The sequence below is a fragment of the Melanerpes formicivorus genome, unplaced genomic scaffold (assembly GCF_026170545.1).
Source record: "Melanerpes formicivorus ecotype bairdi unplaced genomic scaffold, bMelFor1.0.p_v2 SCAF_2, whole genome shotgun sequence".
Taxonomy (NCBI): Eukaryota; Metazoa; Chordata; class Aves; order Piciformes; family Picidae; genus Melanerpes; species Melanerpes formicivorus.
In genome coordinates, this window is record NW_027142354.1 from 37022691 (window position 1) to 37043545 (window position 20855).

Consider the following 20855-nt stretch of genomic DNA (forward strand, 5'->3'; position numbering starts at 1 on the left):
CCTAAGTGTTTAAAAATTTGCAGACAAGCTCAAAATTTCTTTTTACTCTTAGCCAATGTTTTGGAGGGGGTTGTGGACTTGGTTTCTAACTTTTCAGCCCTTGAAGCTGTAAAAGCTTAGGTGTCTATGGGGCTGTTCTCTCATTTTAAAGACTGCCTCAGGGCAGTAAATCTTCTTGTTAGAATTCTGTGCTGATAATGAAGTCTTAGAGCAAACTCTAGAAGAAAGAATGTTTCTGACCTAAAAAGAAAAGGTCTGTAGGAGATTTACTCAATGGAAAAGAGCACAGCTTTGTTAAAATAGGAGATAGCAATTCTTTGGCTGTGTGACTTGTTGGCTTATTGTCAGGGCTGTGACGTGTCATCATATGTCTCATCTCCCTCCCTCATTACATTCCTTGTAATGTTACATTAGCCGGACCGAGTGCTCTAGTAAAAGGCCTTGAAATGGGGGTTTGAGATTAACTGTTTGCTACAGTGCTTAAACAAGTGTAGATTACTATAGCATAGCAAGGCTGGTTTAGAAAACATTTCTATAACAAAGCTTACAGCTTCTTTGCTTTTCCACTGAGAATTTTAAGTGTGGTCTACTATGATTGTAGAAAGAATCAAAAAAGGAGCATATGAGGAAAAAAAGTTTATGGGAAACTGAAAATCAAGTGTTCTATTATGTGTGTTGGGATTTTAAAAACAGAACTCTAAAAGTACTAAATGGTGACTTTCTCAAAATCAGAATAGAGCTGTTGGTTAGGACTGTACCGTTCTGAATCACTACAGAGGGAAGGAATCTGATATACTTCCACTTAACTGTTTCTTTCCTTTATTCCAAACTGATTAGTAGACTGTTATATTTGTTTTCCAAGGTGGGATTGAAATGACTTCGGTGATGTCATGCAGAAGTTCCACTGGGGACTTATAATTATTTACTCATAGTCGTTGTCTACAAAACAAAACTATTTTCAGTGTTAATGCAAGCTAAGTAACTAACATTCTAAGGAGATCATAAGAAAAGCCTGATGATTACACTGTTACTAAAAAGTGTACTAGGGCAATAATGTGGCTTACCAAATTTTGTCTTCAGTGTAACATGTTGGGAAAGGTATTGAAAAGAGTTTCAAATCACTTAGAAATTACATCTTTTTTTTTTAGTTTAAAGAGCTGAAATGTGATTCAAATTACTTCTGTCTTGGTTGTATAGACTTAAGAAAAATCTTCCTCAGGCAAGTGACTTCAACACAACTTACCATTTAACCTTCTCTTCCCCTTCCATTGTCTTGCTCCTTTCAATACCAACTGAAAACAAAAGCCCTACTTTTGTTAGTTTGCAAAGGAAACCTGCCATATGAGAACTAGGAATTAACTGATGAACTGATATCTTCCCTGAGCCTGAAGATAACTCTCTGTTTGTTACGCATTAAAAGGGAGAGAAGAATAGGTGATTGTCAGATGACAGTCACCACTCAGAAATTCCCTGGGGAGCTACCTCAAACCCATTAAGTAAAAAAATTGCTGTAGGGAAAATCGTAAAGGAAAGCATCCAAAGCAGGGAGAGGATTTTATTTATTGGAAAAAGGAAGCAATGTTTCTAACATTGCTGCCCTGATGCCACCTCAGCTGGATGCTCCCTCTGGGGAAAGAAGATAAAACATATTGACATCACTGGTGGAACACCTAGTGAATTTCAGTGCTGCAGGATTGATTTAATGAATAAATTACTGTATTTCTGTGATGACAAATCAAATGGCGTGGATTTACCAGAATCTTTTCTCCTTAGAAAGCATTATATTACTGCAGTGTGTTTGGGGATAGTGATGGCTGGACATATGCGTTTCAGGTGGAATAAGATCAAGTTGATAGGGTGTATCAGAACAGAGAGAAAAAAAAACAACCAGAATTTACCATGAGTTGGTAAAAAGTGGAGACTTCAAGAGACAGTGTTGTTGTTTTCTGTAAGGTTTTGAGTAGGTTTTTCCTTAAATACATGGAGAGGTTTTTTTTCCTTAATCTGTATTACATGATTTGCATATAAATTTACTTATGTTTTCTGGAACTTGTATTTTACTTTATCTTTCTTTATTCTTCTTTTAGCCAAAAATGCTGCATGCAGCTATTCTCAATATGCTGGTTCTGGATGGTGAATCAGTCTATGCCTTGACTTCTCAACCTATTTTGCTACTTATAGCTAGAATAATCCTTGTGAATTCAAGACACAAACTTGGATCTCTTCAGGTAAGAAATATATGAGTAATTATTTAGACTGCCAGCTACTTACTAATTTTCTTTCTCATTCCTTTCTTCATACCTCATTGAATCAGGTTTTTTCTGCTAAGAAACAGTTCAGACAAAGGGATTAACATTAAACACAAGTATATTTTCCTTAAAAATGAACTGTTTTCTTACCATCTGCCTCAAAAGAGAAGAAAGATGCCTTCACTACCTGGAAAAATTAGAAAATTTAATAGCAAGCAAGTTTTTTGAAAGACATACTTTGGGACCTTGTTTGAGGGAGGGCAGAGAGGAATGCCCTATAATGCAGCATACATATACTATGCCCATTTTTAGAAACTTTGGGATGCTGTTAATAGTTACTGCATGAATTCTAAGCCAGGAGTTCTAAATGTCAAGTAAGTCCTATCTTGTTTATCATTGTCTTCTACTTCTTCAGCAGGCAACCATATGAAGGCTATCTTAATTCTCTTTTTTTCGTTGTACATTAAAAGCAAGAAGATATGATGGACCTCTTCTTGAGAGACCTTTTGTCTGTATCTGCTTTGTAGTTTAGCAGTAGGCTAGTTGGTAGCTGGACTCTCTCAAACTGGAGGACTTTTAACTGCAGTAAGTTCTCTTTATTGCATTCCAGTCGAACAGAACTTGGCTGGAGATCAAAATGCCACATGGTCCTTCTTTATGCTTGGCTGACAACATCCATTCCCAGCTGGGTCTTTGTATGAGTGATGAATTAAACTGCGTGGGAGATGTTGGCTGAACTGCATTTCTGGAAGCCAAGGTCTTCCATCATTTTCCCTGTTATTCACAGATGAGTGCTGTTGAATTTCAGCAGTTGGGTCAGTCAGGGAGGCAGAAAATGTACCTGGTATAGAGAATTCCCTTGCTGTCTCCTCTCATACTGAGATAATGGGGGGCTGCTGTCTACCAAGTGGAGATCTAATTCCTTGTGGCTACATCAAGTTTGGATAGTAGTTCAAAAACAACAGCTGGTAAAAACTACTTTGATCAACAAGTCAATGTAGCAATTAAACCTTGCCATTCTTTTTTGTTTCAGCTTGATTCAAAAAGAGGCTCAACACTTCTTCTTTTTTGAGATTAGCACAAATAAATTTAAAACAAGATAAAAGACTCTGAAATGTATTATCTAAAGCATTTATAAAGTCCTGTTTTATTAAAAAATATTATTGTACATGGAAGATTAAATGCTTAAAAATCCTCTACAAATTCTTAACTTGGCTCCCAAAAAACTGGCATTGCTGATGGAATATTGTGCAGAGCTCAGCTGGCTTACCCAAAACTTTATAAACGTGCTTTCTCTGATACTAACATTTCTGAGTGGCAAGCATCAGGCCTCAGGAAATTGTCATTAAGCTGGATCCTCAGTTACTTTGTTATATAAACCTTAACCAAAGTAATCTGAAACTATTTAAATTGCCCTTAGGTTTCTAAATAAGTGAAATGCTGGGATTTGACCTTTCTTCACAAAGTCTATTGTTTGCGTGCTTTTAGTCTGTTAAGCTTGCTATCAGAAGTCATCTTTCGTTGCTCTTGGAAATAGATGCTATTTTTTTTGATGGTTCCTTTCAAGGGATGTCACAGTCAACTACATAGGATTGGTTTAGATGTTTGCACTTGAATAGTGTACAGCCCTCGGGTCAGACTTGTAAGCATACCTATGTAAAAAGTTCAGAAATAGATACCTCTCAGAAGCAGTCAGATGTCTGTTTTCTAGAAAATTATGGGCATGCTGACAGTAGCAGAATAACTAGTAATCTCAGGAGCCTGTGGAGAGGTATGCCCTACATTGACAGGCAATAAGAATAATTTTAAGATCTTGTACTATCAGTTAGCTTTTCCACGCATTTCTACCTGGTGGAGCCATAGAGGCACAAGGTATGTTGGGGAATTTATGCTTTCTGTATACAGCTTTCTAAAATCAGGTGTTTCCTGAGCTGTGATTTGGCTCTCCTATAGAAGGATTATTTAGTTCAAAAAGGTATTTGCCCTTCTGAAATTCCACATGCAAACATTAGTACTTCCAATTATGATTGTGAAGTGACCATAACTGCTCATGAAAACCTCTTCCATTTCTCCCTATCTCCTTTCTACCCCCACCTGAAGAAATAAAAAAAAAGGTAAAATGGAAAAGGGAAAAATGCATAGAAGGGCAATACTAGATGATCAGAAATACTGAATGGCTTCCACTCGAACAGTAGCTAAATAGTCTAAGACTCTTCAGTCTGGAAAGATACCTGAAGAGTGAGATCATGGCTGTGTACTAAAATCATGAGTTTCTTACCAGATTGTGGTCCTAAAGCTTTGCAGGATTCAAAGAGTAACTAGAGGAATTAACAGGGGAAACCCCATCAAACACTTAGAGCACTGTAGAGCTGCTTGAGGATGTTAATCTTTATGCTAGATTAGTGTTTGCTTTTTATAGAAAGGAGCTGTTTTGGATGGTTTTATATTTTTTTTAGACATTAGAATCAAATAGATTACAAAATCTGTATTTTAAAGCCACTTTTCCCCCCTCCCCCATTTTAAAGAAAAGGGATCTGTCCTTGTTATTAACTTGAAGTATCTGTATCTTCTTTCAGACATTACCTTGGTGGACTCTGCGATGTGTGAATATTCACCAGCAGTTGTTAGAGGAAAGATCACCTGAGCTATTTACTATTGCCCAGACCTGTATAAAACAAGGTATGTTTCTAATTTCTTCTCATATTGGCCTATAGCATCAGTTGTAAGATATCAGAGGAGAGGAATTTGTGGGCACAACTCTCACAGTGTTCTTACGTAATTAGGGAGAGCAGAAAGGGAACAGAATGCTCTTAAATTGACAGAAAGTTGTTTGCCTCATGCTGCTTTCTGGTCTGCAAGATGAAAATGGGAATACGCAATTGTAAACAAAGGTTTTCTTCACCTGTACTTAGTATTGTTAGCTTATCACAAGCTCACTTGAAGTCATTCTGTACAGTTTTTATTTCATAGAATCATGGAGTTACCAGGGACCTCAAGGCTAGTTCCAACCCCCTTGGCCCAGAGCTCCATCTAGCCTGGCCTTAAGAACTTCCAGGGATGGGACTTCCACCACTTGTTTGGACAACCTGTTCCAGTGTCTCACCACCCTCAAGGTGAAGAACTTCTTCCTAACATCCAATCTATATATCCCCTCCTCTACCTTGGATCCATTCCCCTTAATCCTATCACTACCTGACATCCTAAAAAGTCCCTTACCAGCTTTCTTGTAAGCCCCTTTCAGATACTGGAAGGCCACAATAAGGTCTTCTGGGAGCCTTCTCCTCTCCAGACTGAACAACCCCAACTCTCTCAGCCTGTCCTCACAGGAGAGGTGCTCCAGCCCTCTGATCATCCTCATGGCCCTTCTCTGGACACGTTCAGTATTCGATATCACTAAGGTTGGAAGAGACCTCAAAGATCATCGAGTCCAACCTGTCACCACAGACCACACGACTAGAGTAGGGAGGACACTACTGCCCACTGCAGGCTTGAACTCACAACCTTCCCATTGGTTGGTAGTCTTATGCACTACCAACTGAGCCACAGCACACGTTCCAGCATGTCCATATCTTTCTTGTAATAGGGGTTCCAGAACTGGACACACTACTCCAGGTGGAGTCTCATGAGAGCGGTGTGGAGGGGTAGAATCACCTCCCTCGCCCTGCTGGCCACTCTTCTCTTGGTGCAACCCAGAATGTGATTGGCTTTCTGGGCTGCAAGTGTTCACTGGCAGCTCATATTGAGCTTCTTATCCACCAGCACCCCCAAGTCCTCTTCTTTAGTAAGAGTTATTTAGATTTGGAAAGGAAATTTCCTTTTTCTTCTGTATCTTCATGGGGGACAAACTTATTTTCTCCTTTTTCTCTATTTCCACCTAAGTCCTGAGATTTGTTACCTCTCTGCATTATCACAGAATCGTAGAGTCAGAGATTGTTAGGTGTGGGAAGGGACCTGAAAGATCATCTAGTCCAACACCCCTGCCAGAGCAGGACCACCTTGAGTAGATCACACGGGAATGCATCCAGGCAGGTTTTGAATATCTCCAGAGAGGGAGACTCCACAGCACCCCTTGTCAGTTTGTGCCAGTGTTCTGTCACCCTCACAGTGAAAAATTCTCTCCTCATGTTTCCATGGAACTTCCTATGCCTCAACTTCCACCTACTGCCCCTTGTCCTGTAATTGGACATCATCAAGAAGAGCCTGACTCCATCTTCTTGGCACTCACCGTTTACTTATTTATAAACATTGATGAGGCCACCCCTCAATCTGCTTTTCTCTAAGCTAGAGCCCCAGCTCCCTCAGTCTCTCCTCGTAAGGAAGGTGTTCCACTCCCTTAATCATTTTTGTGGCTCTGCACTGGACTCTTTCAAGCAGTTCCCTGTCCTTTTTGAACTGAGGGGCCCAGAACTGGGCACAATATTCCAGATGCAGCCTCACTAGGGCAGAGTAGAGGGGAGAGGAGAACCTCTCTCAACTGACTAACCACAGCCCTTCTAATCTGCCCCAGAATGACATTGGCCTTCTTGGCCACAAGAGTACATTGCTGGCTCACAGTCATCATTCCATCCACTAGGACCCCCAGGTCCTTTTCCCTTTCGCTGCTCTTCAGCAGGTCAGTCCCCAACTTGCTGACATTGCACTCCATTCCCTCATCCGAGTAGTCAATGAATATATTGAATAGTAGTGGTCCCACTACTGACCCCTGAGGGGGACTCCACAAGATAGATGACTCCAACTAGACTCCATCCCATTGACCACAACTCTCTGACTTCTTTCCTTCAGCCAGTTCACATCTACCTCACTACCTCACTACCATACCACACTTCCTCAGTTTACCTGCAAGGATGCTGTGGGAGATGGTGTCAAATGATTTACTGAAATCAAGATAAACCACATCCCTTGCTCTACCATCATCCATCTACCTGGTTGTGTCCTCATAAAAGGCTATCAGGCTGGTCAAACATGACTTCCCCAAACACGATATGGATAAAACCATGTTGAGTGTTCCTAATGACCCTCTTATCCTTGATATGCCTAATGACCACACCAAGTTGTTCCATTACCTTTCTGGGGATGGAGGTGAGGCTGACCAGTCTATAGTTACCCAGGTCCACCTTCTTGCCCTTTTTGAAGACTGGAATGACATTTGCTTTCCTCCAGTCCACAGGTACCTCTCCTGTCTGCCATGATTTACTGAAGATGGTGGAGAGTGGTCTGGCAATGACCTCTGCCAGCTCCCTCACCACCCACAGGTGCATGCCATCAGGACGCAGGAATTTATGGATGACCAGATTGCTTAACTATTCCCTAACCCAGTCCTCATCATGTAGAGAAAATAGACTACCTTAAAATGGAATTATATATACATATATATATATGTTTACAAAAGCATAATGTAGAAAGTTAAAATGAAGTGTAATTATATTGCTTGGGTTTTTTGAAAGAGATGAAGTCTTATAAAAACTGTTAGTATTTACTCCAGCAACTGATAACAGCTGGAAAAGGAAGGACAACTTTTATGTTTATTTGCCTTTCAGCAGTGAGTTAGCTAAAAATTCCCATTTAACAAACCTGAAACATCCAAATGATTACATTTGAGAGATTTTCAGAATTATCTTTTGTATTACAAATACATTCTTCTTAAGTGTGAGTCAATGTCATCAACTCAATATAAGACAGATGCAGCGATTCCCTGCTATTCTGAGTCTTCTGTTGTGCAAAACCAACAGGGCTCAGTGCAGTTTTTCATCCGTTTAGCCCTGTGCAAGACATGGTATGGAGACCTGTAGGGCTGTCTTAAATTTGGGGCTGTAGTGATAATGCTTCTGTAACCATGATAGTAATGATGTGAAACATTGTAGAGCTCCTTGAAGTCTCAAATGCTTACACTGACCACGTTTTGGGGTTGAGACTGCAAGTAAATACTTAGGGAGTGGTAAGACTACCTCTCAATGCATCACTTCGGTTTATTATAGCAGTATATATAGCAGTATATAAACTAATTTTACATTCAGATCATTGAAACATGATAGCTGTGGAAAATAAAGAAGTATTGTATGATTATAGACTATAGCCTGTTTTTTTTCTTCTTTGAAATAGAATAAAAATCATTCATTTGGAAAGCTGCATTTTGGTGTAGTTTCCATATGTATACTTGCACATTAAAGTATCTTGCAGGTTTTTCACTGAGAACAGCCCTTCAGATTTTAGCAGCTCAAATTATACTAAAGAGTGAATGCAAATCTCTGTTTGCATCTGTATAAAATCCTCATTGCATTTTTGAGTGCTTTTCACAATACCTCATGAAAAACACAATTTTCTTTTTTCCTCATGTAAACAGGATTTTTGTCCTTTGGGAAACCATCAAAGGTGCCTCATATTTGTATGGAGAGTGAAAAGCAAGTGAAGATAGCAGATGTTCCAAATAATTTACTACGTTATTTCCCCCCACTCTTTACAGAAAACAAAGCTTCTGTTAGGCAGATGTTTTACGGTCCTGTGGACATTTTTCTCTTCTATAAAAACAGAGAATGTGTTTCATGATCTAGATGGGCAAAAGCATTAAGGCTTCAGACTGTTTCTTAGCAAAGAATACACATTACGGAAATGTGAAGTTAACATTTGAATAGAATAGAATAGAATAGAATAGAATAGAATAGAATAGAATAGAATAGAATAGAATAGACCAGACCTTCAAGATCATCGTGTCCAACCTAGCATCCAACCCACCTAATCAACTAAACCATGCAACCAAGCACCCTATCAAGTCTTCTCTTGAACACCTCCAATGATGGTGACTCCACCACCTACCTCCCTGGGTAGCTCATTCCAATGGGCAATCACTCTCTCTGTGTAGAACTTCCTCCTAACCTCCAGCCTAAACCTCCCCTGGTGCAGCTTGAGACTGTGTCCTCTGGTGCTGGTTGCCTGGGAGTAGAGACCAACCTCTTCCTGTCTACAATCTCCCTTTTAACTTTCTCAGTTTTGAAGTGATGTGGATTTTCTTAAGGGTTTTTTTTTAAGGGTTAAATTGTAACCTGCTGCATTCTCTATCGTACTTCAGTTGAAAACTATTGAAGTAGTATTTTTAAATTACTAGTTTGATGTCATGAAACAAAAATCTCTAAAATCAGACTTTGTAAGAAGTTGTTACTGAGCAGGATTTGTGTGTGCAAATTCTTATTTACTAAACTTAAAATAACTGTGTGAAAGTATGTTCAGAATTAGGAGCTTTCTGTGTTAATGGAAAGATTTTGAGGATTAACATGTAGGCAAGAAAAAAAGTCTAGGATGCGTAAACAAAATCTTTCAGGCTAGAGTTGACTGCCAATTTCTGAAATCAAAAGCCAGAGAAAAACATTTTAAAAATCATTGATAATGTTATTAATATATTATTAATCTTAAATCATGCTTGAAAAGGTAAGCATCCATTAAATAAAACAGCATCTGTGTCTGTCTTGGATACCTGTCTTTTTAGGTACTGTGATGTTCTGGGCTTTTGAAGACATATATTTCAGAATTTAAAAGTAGCTCACATGAATTGTTTTCAACTTAATGGTCTGTATTTTACTATGCAAGGAAATTACTTTGTCATTTACTGTACTTCGATAAAATTTAAATATATAAGAAATACAAATGCTCTCTGTGCTGGTTGAACAAATACCAAATCTTCTAGATATTTCAGATCTGTTTGCAAAGATGCTTTCTTCTGTTCAGATGGAGAACATGATCTTTATCACTCAGCAAAACAGTAATTATAAAAAAATGGAGCAATAAACTTACACACAAGCAAAATCCATCTAAAGAGTCCTAAGCCTCCATTCGATGCTCAATCTGCTGGTAAAACTCTCTCGCTTGAAGCCTCCTGCTTAAGGGAAGGATATTAGCTCAATATTATGTGTTCTGAATTCCTGTGTTCTTTAGCAGGTCCAAGGTAATTAGAGGGTTTTTTTTTAACTTTTATGTAAAATATGAGCAAAGATTAATCTTTTGTTTGTTCTAGTAGTAATCCTTAGATAAAACACTTGAAAAATGCTTTGAATAGTGCCTCTCTTTTATACATGGACTGTGGATTTTTAAATGTGTGGAGGTGTGAGGAACAGCAGGTCTACGTTGAGCAAAACAGACTTTCTCTCCTGGTATATTAAATGTATCGTTCTCCTGGACTGCATCCTGATTGCTTTTTGTTTTCTTAATTTGCAGTGACAGAAACAGAAACTTTGTTCAGATGTGGTGAAAGCTGGCACTTAGCAGTTCAGTTCCACCTTGAGTGTGCCTATACATTTTTGTATTACTATGAGTATAAAAAAGCTAAGGAGCGTTTCACTATGGCTAAAGACATAACAAAACTGCAGATTAATCTTACAGGTAAGTTTTGCTTATGCAGTCTATGGTGATGGTTGGTTGGACCAAACAAACCTATGGCTTGTTGGGTTGTTTTTTTTACATAAGTAAAAAACAGTAGTTTCAAAAATTTTTACTTTTCCAGATAGGACTTGTTTGTTTTCCAAGAATTAGTATGGCTTGGAAAATGGAAGAGCAGTGTGTCATATAGGTACAATAAACACAGGTGTCTCAGCAGTTGTATTACAATCCTTCCTGTGTTTCATATCAAGTTCTAGGTCTACTTCTATCTGTTGTGTCTTGATGAATGTTTCTGTTTGTTTCTTTGGAGACACTTCTGTAGAAGTCTGCATAATGACTTGTTGCAGTCTTTCACCTTTTATGCCAGTAGCTTAGATAAAATCACTTCCAGGACTGGTGGTGTCACCGGAAACAAGTAGAAATGCCGAATTTCTGATGAACAGAAATATGAAGCATACAACCACTGCGGAGACTATGATTATCTTTTCAGAACTGATTCTTCAGAGTAATGCAGATCAGATTGCTGAAACTTCCTTTAAAATTACATGCGTAGATATGGGAATGTTTGCAACATAAAATGCACATGTTTTCTGTGACAGAACTTTGGATTGTACATGAGTAGAAATGTGAAAGCTCTTGTATGTCTTTTTCAATAGACATATTAGTGAAAAGCACTAAAGAACTCCTCCTTTTCTATTAGGTGTGTCACAAGGCTGGATGTTCTTTTATCTTTAGATAGAAGCCACAGCCACCCCTGCTTATATCCTGAGTCAGTAGTTTCATATTTCGAGAAAAACCAACAACACAAAAAGCAACCAATGAAAATGCACACACACACACACAAAACCCTTACAAAACTAAACAACTTGTATGGAACTTCTTAATCATTTCCTCAAAGGTTTTAAAGCTTTACTTTGAAAAATCTGTAATGAAAATCTTGGGGCACACTCTCAAAAAAATCTTGTGGGACACAGTCTCAAGCTGCACCAGGGAAGGTTTAGACTTGAGGTGAGGAGGAAGTTCTTCACCAAGCGAGTCATTCGTCATTGGAACGGGTTGCCCAGGTAGGTGGTTGAGTCATCGTCCCTGGAGGTGTTCAAGAGGAGATTGGACGTGGCACTTGACTAGACCATGGCACCATGGGGTCTGTGTTGATAGGTTGGACTCGATGATCCTCGAGGTCCTTTCCAACCTAAGTTATACTGTGATACTGTGATAATGTTTTTGCATGACTATTAATTGATTATATTCAATACTACCTGCTTAGAACATAGAGGAGTAATTTCTATACATTTGTTTGAAGGAATTCCATGTCTTCAACTGATCCTACCCTTTTTTCCTATGTGCAACGTGTACTGTATGTGTGACATACTGTGTGTGGTGTATGCTGCAAACTTGATACCATAAGGTAAATTTGTTTAAAATGTGCTTATTTTTACTTTTTCTCACTATAGAAATTTAATTAAGAAAGAAATTTAAGACAATAAAATGGCAGGTGGCTATTTCCTGATATTCCTCAACTTATAGCTACATGTTCAATTATTTTTTCCCCTTTACAGGATAGCTTTAAATTTTTATTAAGTAATGTCCTTAAACCTAACTTAGGGGGCAAAAAAAACTCCTTTGGAGGGATAAAAAAGAGTTTGGATGCAGTGGAATTATTTGTATTTTTTATTACTTTAATAAGAGGTTATGCTAGTCCCAGAGAGAGATTGTGTCGATATAGTCTCTTGGAAAAATGTTGTGAAACTCCTAAAAGTTTGTGGTTTGTCTCCATAAATCAATGAGAACAGCTATGAAAGATGTCTAACCTGGAGGCAAATGAATTAAACCAAGCATGTGGCTATTACTGGCATTCTAGACAAATTCACTTAACATGCATGTATTACATCATCAAAAAAGACACAGCTTTAATGTAAAATTTCAGCCTCTAGCAGAGACATTTTTAAGGTTTTTGGAAGTCATTTCCTTTTTTAGGAAGATATTTTTAATTCTCTAATGGTCGTAACTGTTGCTCATTGAACATTTTATTATGACATGGAAATGAGTTCTGCTCTTAAAATTTAGAACCAGTATTTTCCAATGTTATTTTAGAAGTGTGTGAATAAATCATCCTTGTTTTGGCTTGTGTACTTTTTTAAGTCCCATTAATTCAGGTCTGTGCTGTTTTCTTCATTTATTAAAAAGCGTCCTTATGTCCCATGCAATGAGTCACAACCATCAATTACTCCACTAAACAATTTCCAGTAAAAGAGAAGACTGTGGTCCTTCTTGCATATAAATTTTCTAAATTGAAGAGTGGTAATTAGAAAAAAAAAACTTAAAAAAAATCACTAGATCTGGAGGATTACTAATACTGAACTCCTGAGATCTGCATGTTGTCTGCTTATTGTTTTCACGCCCAGTAATGCATCCCTGCAAACTTTTAATATGGAACAGAAAATAAAGTCTCTGAGTAGGTTTCCTCTCTTTTCTGAGAATTTATGGTGGTATAAAGTAAGCACATTTCCCCCCTACCTAAAGAAACATGATATATATTATCATAGAATCAATAATGTTGGAAAAGACCTCAAAGATCATCAAGTCCAACCTGTCACCCAAGACCTCATGACATGAGGAGGAACTTGTTCACTGTGAGGGTCACAGCGCACTGGAGCCGGCTGCCGAGAGATGTTGTGGAGTCTCCTCTGGAGACTTTCACGACCCATCTGGATGTGTTCCTGTGTGACCTGTGCTGGATTCTATGGTCCTGCTCTGGCAGGGGGGTTGGACTTGATGATCTTCAAAGGTGCCTTCCAACCCCTAACATCTTATCACAGTATCACCAAGGCTGGAAGAGACCTCAAAGATCATCAAGTCCAACCCATCACCACAGACCTCATGACTAGACCATGGTACCAAGTGCCACATCCAATCCCCTCTTGAACCCCTCCAGGGATGGTGACTCCACCACCTCCCTGGGCAGCACATTCCAATGGCCAACAACTCTCTCTGTGGAGAACTTTCTCCTCACCTTGAGCCTAAACTTCCCCTGGTGCAGCTTGAGACTATGTCCTTTTGTTCTGGTGCTGGTTGCCTGGGAGAAGAGACCAACCCCCTCCTGGCTACAACCACCCTTTAGGTAGTTGTAGACAGCAGTAAGGTCTCCCCTGAGCCTCCTCTCCTCCAGGCTATATTACTTACAAAATTAAAAAAAAAATATTTGTACCTGTAATAGCAAGAAATTATTTGCTTAAAAGAACATGGGTGAGTGCATCTCAGAGCATAAACAAATCAGGATTTCTAGGTGGTAGCAAGTAAATTTATTTGTAACTATCTTAGCAGGTGTTTTATTCAGTTATTTAAGCAGTAAGGCATAATGGGAAACTAATCACAGCATAATGATTTTCAAGCATTGTTAAAATTGAGAATTGAGCACTACTGTTTAATATTAATCATTATCCATATTTCTCTCCATGTGTGTCTCTACAGTGCACATTACAATTTTACTGTGATACTTTTAGAACCTTTTGAATTTCTTCATAAAGTCTTAACATGAGGCTTTGCCATTAAGAGGATTATTGGGAGAAAAGTTGAAATCAGTTTAATTTCTTGTTTTCCCTACTGCTCTGTTTCCACCTGCAGGAAGAAAAGGGGGTGTCTGCTATTTCAGTGCCTGTGCCATGTGATTCTTGCTGACAGTAGCCTCATCCTTCGGCCTTTGTCACATGAGCAGTCAGTGGTCTTTACCACAAGGATTTATATATCCTGCAATATTTTCAACATTATAATGAAATTAAGAAATTGATCTTAATTCTTCAAAGGCAACAGTGGACCAAGATTCATTCAGTCCTGTTGCTGTTGACTTTAACAGTTCACATTATCTGAACATTGTGTCATACTAATACTAAGTAAGCAAACCTTCAAATTTTTAAGCTCAGTTTTGACTCTGGTTAGGATTCCGTTATTCTGAGTAACTGTCCTGAGAGTTTTGTGATTTCTGATTGCAGCTTGCAAACATCTTGCTAACAGAGGAAGTCTTCAGATGAAGATCTGAAATATTAAAAATTATGGCTTGAAAGATATTATGGGGTTTTTATTTGCCTAAGTTGCCATGTTTTCATTAAATGCTAGCTGGCAAACTGAACAATTTCTTGTGTCATATGGCTAAGGGGTAAGTGAGGAACTGATGAAACTTCAGGACTATGACTTTTAAAGAGACATTATGGTGGATGATGGGGGTTTTACCTAAATGTGGCTTTGCGAAGGCCTGTCTAGCTGAGTTTGTATGTTTGTAATAGGTGTTTCTTTCTCTGTCATTGGTAGCAGTAAGGACAAGGCAAACAGATCAAGCAGAGTTAAACCAATGCTAGGTTATTTCCCAGTCTGTTTCTCCTATTATTTTACTTTTTAGTTTTTCTAAACTTGTATTAATTTTCTGTAGGTGCTTTGGGGAAGAGAACACGATTTCAGGAAAAATATATTGCACAGCTTGTTTTGGATGTCCAAAGAACAGATGAATTCCTCATTCCTCATAGTGAACTAAGTCTGGCTCCAACACCTCTAGAAAACTTAACAATGGTGTGTATTTGAGAAAATTTGGTTAATTTCTTAAAAAGAAAAATGTTCTGAATGCTCTTCCAGAGTATCTGCAAGCGAAAAGTGTGTGGTTCCTAGGAGAAACTTGATTACAATTTCTGAAAGTTTTGGGGAGCTACATGGGGTAAACCAACAGATGACTGTCTGCAAGACAGATGTGGCTACTCAACTAAAAGCATGTTTGCAAGTTTGATCTTCCATAGTTTATGTATTAATTTCTTGTGCCTAAGAATGACAGAGTTAGGAAAATCAGTGAAACAGATTTTCAAAACAGCCTGCAAGGCATCACAGGAATGTACAGACTTGATTTAGTAACAATATGAAGATAGGAGGTAGGTGTAGGTATTCTTACTGGTATTAATTATGTGACTTGACTCTGCTGGTTCTGAGGATGTATATGATTACTTCAATTATAAATTGCTTAACAACTACTGAATTGTTCTGGGATAGCATTTTTTATTCATGAGGAGAAGTTCTGATTGGTATTTAAAATTACTTGAGCTTACTAAAGAAGCCATAGATGAACTCAGGCAGTGTGGTGCAAGGTTTATTCCTTTATAGAAAGCTTTTATAGGAAAAAAAAAAAAAAGTCTTTATAGACTTCCAGTCTAAGTGGAAATGTTAATCAAAAGAATTTTTAATACTTCTCTATTCCTAAATTGAACATGTGAATATCTTGGGAGACTATCCTAGTTTTTTTTTTTTGCTTGTTTTCCATTACTATGTCCTGACTGTTGTATATAGCAAACCATTTAAGGATAATGAGAACTTGATGGAGGCCACTTGGTGAATGGTAATTTAGTAGTAGACTTAAAGTACAAATTACCTAGAACTAAATTATAGGATCCATTTTTCTCACAGAGTCTCTAACTGACATACTGTGTAACTACTTTTTTCCAGTTATTCTCTATTTTGTGCAGAATTTGCCTTTGTAAGCCTTATCTGATAAGGGCTTTAGTTTGGAATAAAATATTGACATTGATTCAATAAAAGTGACAGCACTGGTTTAGGTTTTAGGTATAACCTGGAATGGCATATATATTATCCTTACTAATTAAGTAGTGTATTCACATGTCCTTTTACTGAAGAGACCAAAAACTTCTGAAGTTAAGTTCAGCAGAGACTTTGAAAAAGGAAATTGAGATATTAGAAACTTTAAATTTAACCATGCTTATGGGTTTTTTTTTAATATATTTAGGGTTTTTTGAAGGGAAGAAGAAATTGTATTAAAGTTACCTCCTTCTTCTTGCAGCCTAAAGAATCTTTTGTTTCCAAACAAACACAAAGTAATTTACACTTTTTAGCCACAGATTGTATTACTTTCTTCCTCAAGTTAAATGATAGAGAATGAACTTAAGGTAGCATAGTTGTTTTTAAATGTTAAACCAGATACTGCTTAAACAACTTATTTCAGAGGAAATTTGCTGGAAAGGTGCAAGTACTTGTCTGGGAGCACCTACTTGTCTGGGAGCAATACTCTGTCTTGCCTTTACCTGGACAAAGTATCGAGATGTTGCCTCAGTGAGGTTTCTTCAATCTGTGTTTAATTTGCAAAACTCCTTCTGAAAAAAAAAAATTAAAAAGTAAAGGAGGACCAGTTCCCTGTGTGAGGAGTTTAACTGTGCTGGCAGACAGTGTTGTTCTACTTAATTGCACTTTACTGAAAATTCAAACATTCCCAGAGGTCTGTAGTCACTAGTCTGAAAACCTGCATGCTAGGAAAGTGATTAACCTTGATCACTTTCACGTTGACATTTCAGCTTGTCAGTAAATGTATAGTAGAGGAGGAAATTGTTGATAATACTATGAGCACCAATTTGAAAAGGAAAATCCCCTTCAGACCTTAAGTAGAAAATCAATATTCAGATAACCTTCAGGATGCTCTGAATGCTGTACCTCCTGCATAACAACCAGTACTCTTGTAGCAAAATGGTCTGGATGATACTTCCTTCTGACTGCCTTAGTCAGTTAGCTATGCTATCACAATCATGGTAAATTGCTTTCAATGTCATTTTGTGATATTTGCATTACCCTATTTCAAACAGGTCTATTTTTTTTTTCATATTTTAAGGCATATATTTCTCTGCAGTTATTTATATCCATTTTAAAATATTTTTTTCTCCTCCAACAGAATTATGATTTAAATGATGACACATTGCTTAATGAGATAAAATTAGCAGATGCTGATCAGTACCAGGTACCTGATTTGTGTGCAGAAGAGCTTGCTGTAATCCTCGGAATGTGGTAAGTTCATCTCTCAGAATAAATTGCTACATTAATCATTCTGATAATTAAATAGTGAAACGGTGAGTTGATGGGACTTTTTATCATTCCTTACCATGTAGCCTTATATGACTAAAATGTTAAAAGATTTGCATGATACATCCTGGCCTGCATTAAGAACAGTGTGGCCAGCAGGAGCAGGGAGGTCATTCTGCCCTTGTACACTGTACTGGTTAGGCCACACCTTGAGTACTGTGTCCAGTTCTGGGCCCCTCAGTTTAGGAAGGATGTTGACTTGCTGGAATGAGTCCAGAGAAGGGCAGCAAAATTGGTGAGGGGTTTGGAACACAAGCCCTATGAGGAGAGACTGAGGGAGCTGGTGTTGCTTAGCCTGGAGAAGAGGAGGCTCAGGGGAGACCTTATTGCTCTCTACAACTACTTGAAGGGAGGTTGTGGACAGGCAGAGGTTGGTCTCTTCTCCCAGGCAACCAGCACCAGAACAAGAGGACACAGTCTCAAGCTGCACCAGGGGAGGTTTAGGCTGGAGGTTAGGAAGAAATTCCACACAGAGAGAGTGATTGCCCATTGGAATGGGCTGCCTGAGGAGGTGGTGGAGTCACCATCATTGGAGGTGTTCAGGAGGAGACTTGATAGGATGCTTCATTACATGGTTTAGTTGATTAGATGGTGTTGGATAATAGGTTGGACGTGATGATCTTGAAGGTCTCTTCCAACCTGGTTTATTCTATTCTAAAATAGCATTTTCAGTAATCTCAGTTAACATTAGTGTCCAGGTCAGAATTTCAGTAGTATTTCATTAATTGCTATGTTGTTCTTTTATCCTGGGAAAACTTCTTGTTCTTTGTGCTTCAGACTAATCATATTTCAAATGTCAGGTAGCATTAGCTACCATATGATGATGACATGTTGGCGCATTTTGAAGATGTATTTCAGAGTCTGCAATGGTCAGCCTCCTATGAGGATCAACCATGTCAAGCAAAATTCTGCCCTGTTATTCAGTGCAGTGGGAACAGAGCATCTGTTGCCAGTTAGAAGCTACATTACGATGTCTTTGGGGTTTTTGCTTAAGGATTTTTCTCTTCAGTACATGGGTTTTGAAAATGGCACAGAAGTGCAAAAAGCAGCTTGAGATTTGAGTATCATACATTTTAGCTGCTAATGAATATTTCTCTTTATTTCTCTCTAAAAGAGAAATACTTTTTTCTATGATACAGTGTCAGCTGATTCACCCTTCTGAAGGAAATTTTAATTTGCCTGTTGGTCTTTCCCTTTGCTCTCTTTTTTTTGTGTGTGTGTGTGTTGTTTGTTTGTTTTTTAAAGTTTAGAATCTGAATTTTACATTGGTTATCTGCACAGTAGGTTTCTTGCCCACAGTATGTCACTTTGAAACCACTGCTGTCACACCCTGAATAGCAGCTAAAAACCATCTCAGCTGCCATCTGTGTGGGTACATTATAATCCAAATGGTACGCGAGTTTGGCGGGACTCAAGAGAAGTTAATTTAACCCACTATAAACAACCACCACCACCAGAAAAATCTGTTAGTGTTGCTTCCCCATAAGAATAGTAAATGGCCTTCAGTGGGTGGGATGTTAAGTGACTGAATTGTTTTGGTCATAGTTGGGGACAAGATTTGATATGCAGCCAGATTGCAGAACTGTTAGTAGAATGTCAGCTTTGAGAACTATTCTGAGGGGATTTAGGATGCAACCCTTGTGACTCAGTGGAGTTTAGACTTGGCATTTGCAAGGAAGTATATTCATGTATAGGAGATTCCCTGGGTTTTCTCATGCTTGAGGACTTCGGTTCTGTAGACCAAATACCTTATTTTATAATAGATAAGTTTGCTTTAGGATTCATTTAAGTTTCCAAAGCAGTTTTAACTAGACTTTAGTTTAGTCTAGCACCACCTTAATGGTATCTGTTGTTGACTGCCATATCAACATTGACCTACTTTGTTGTAGAAAGGCAGCCTGCAGGGAAAGAAAAAGAGTAAATGTGAGCAGTTATTTTCTATAAATTTCCTTGTGCTTGATCCTGTTTGTTTTACAGCAAATGTCACAGAAATGTTCTTTAATTCAACAGAGATTTTTGTAGCTAATGATAACGTTAACAAAATCAGCTGCAGGCAGAAATGTTTGTGGATAGCAGAACAAACTGAAAATTCTTACAATTTTCAGAAAACACTTAATTACAATTACACAGGATCCTATAATTACCTGAATACACATAATGCTTCCTACTGTGAACTAAGTTTCATTTCAATAGGTTACCACGATCAAATGGGTAAACAGGGTGGTGGTACAATATCATCTTCTCCTCAATAACCTTTCAAAAGGATATAAAATAGTTTTTTTCAAGTGTAAAAATATCTCACACCCTACTGTTTTTACAAAAATGGATGCTTCTCATGCAATATGCTTAAGCCAGCATGTAAATAACATGCATGAGCCTGAATCAGTTTGAGATTTGTTAAACCTCTTTGCACTGATGTCAGAAAAGAACAGCTTTATCAATAATCTATTTATATAAAAAATGAAAACTACCCAGCCAGTTCTCTCTGGCATCTGTAAAGCGAGGCAATTTCCTTCAAAGTGTTTGGCTATTCTGTTTCTTCTCAGCTAATTCCTTTTCTCCCAAATACTGAACATTCTGTGAAACTGATTTTTTTTTCTTTTAATGTAATGAAACTGTAGATACAAGAAAGGGGTGAAAGGCTGAGGTGGGGGACAAAACCGCCCCCAGTCTGCCTCACTTACACAGAGGCTTCCTATTCAATTTTATCCAGATTTTATAGTATCTGTCTAGAAAGAAAGTATCTAGAGGTGCCTTCAGATCATGTCACTGCAGGAGTAATGCAACTGAAAGGAGATATTCAAAGAAACTCCTAGGAGTGTAGAATCATCACTTGGCTAGGACTTTTTTGGTATTTCATATGAAAATAACTAGTCATAATGGTAGAAAATTTATCTTATAGTCAAGCATATGAGTGAAGCCAAAATTTTATATAGAGCCTTGAACCAAACTTTCAGAGACTGATGGAAAAGGTACAAATGTGCCAGTTTAAAAAAACTAAAATATAAAATAATCCAAAGAATGGACCAATATGTTAATATAGTGTAGATGCTGAGAAACTGAGACAGGATTAAGTTTTCCTTGCCACTTAAAATAGCCTAGATTATGTAGCTGCTAGACTAAACAGCAGCTGTGTATCAGTTACTTGGGAAGGAAATAATTTGATTCGCCATTTCTTAAAGGGAATGGTTTGAGAAATTAGACATGGCTGTAGAAAAGTCTAAGAAAGCAAGGAAATGTCCAGTGGCTGGTTATTTCTTAATCTTTTGCTATCTCTCGTGGATCAAATCGGATCAAAATAGTGTATTATGCTACTTATACTGTTATATATGCATCAATCTTCAG

General features: G+C 38.0%; 1 protein-coding gene across 1 annotated transcript in view; it reads left to right on the plus strand.

Annotated features, from left to right (window-relative positions):
* TTC27 (tetratricopeptide repeat domain 27) overlaps positions 1-20855 on the plus strand; it is a 131351-nt gene that overhangs the window by 17585 nt on the left and 92911 nt on the right. Inside the window, exons 4-8 of the mRNA XM_068156572.1 lie at positions 2088-2228; positions 4826-4928; positions 10452-10616; positions 15037-15173; positions 17323-17435. Of these exons, the coding sequence (XP_068012673.1) occupies positions 2088-2228; positions 4826-4928; positions 10452-10616; positions 15037-15173; positions 17323-17435 (659 nt within the window). The remainder of the gene's footprint in view (positions 1-2087; positions 2229-4825; positions 4929-10451; positions 10617-15036; positions 15174-17322; positions 17436-20855) is intronic.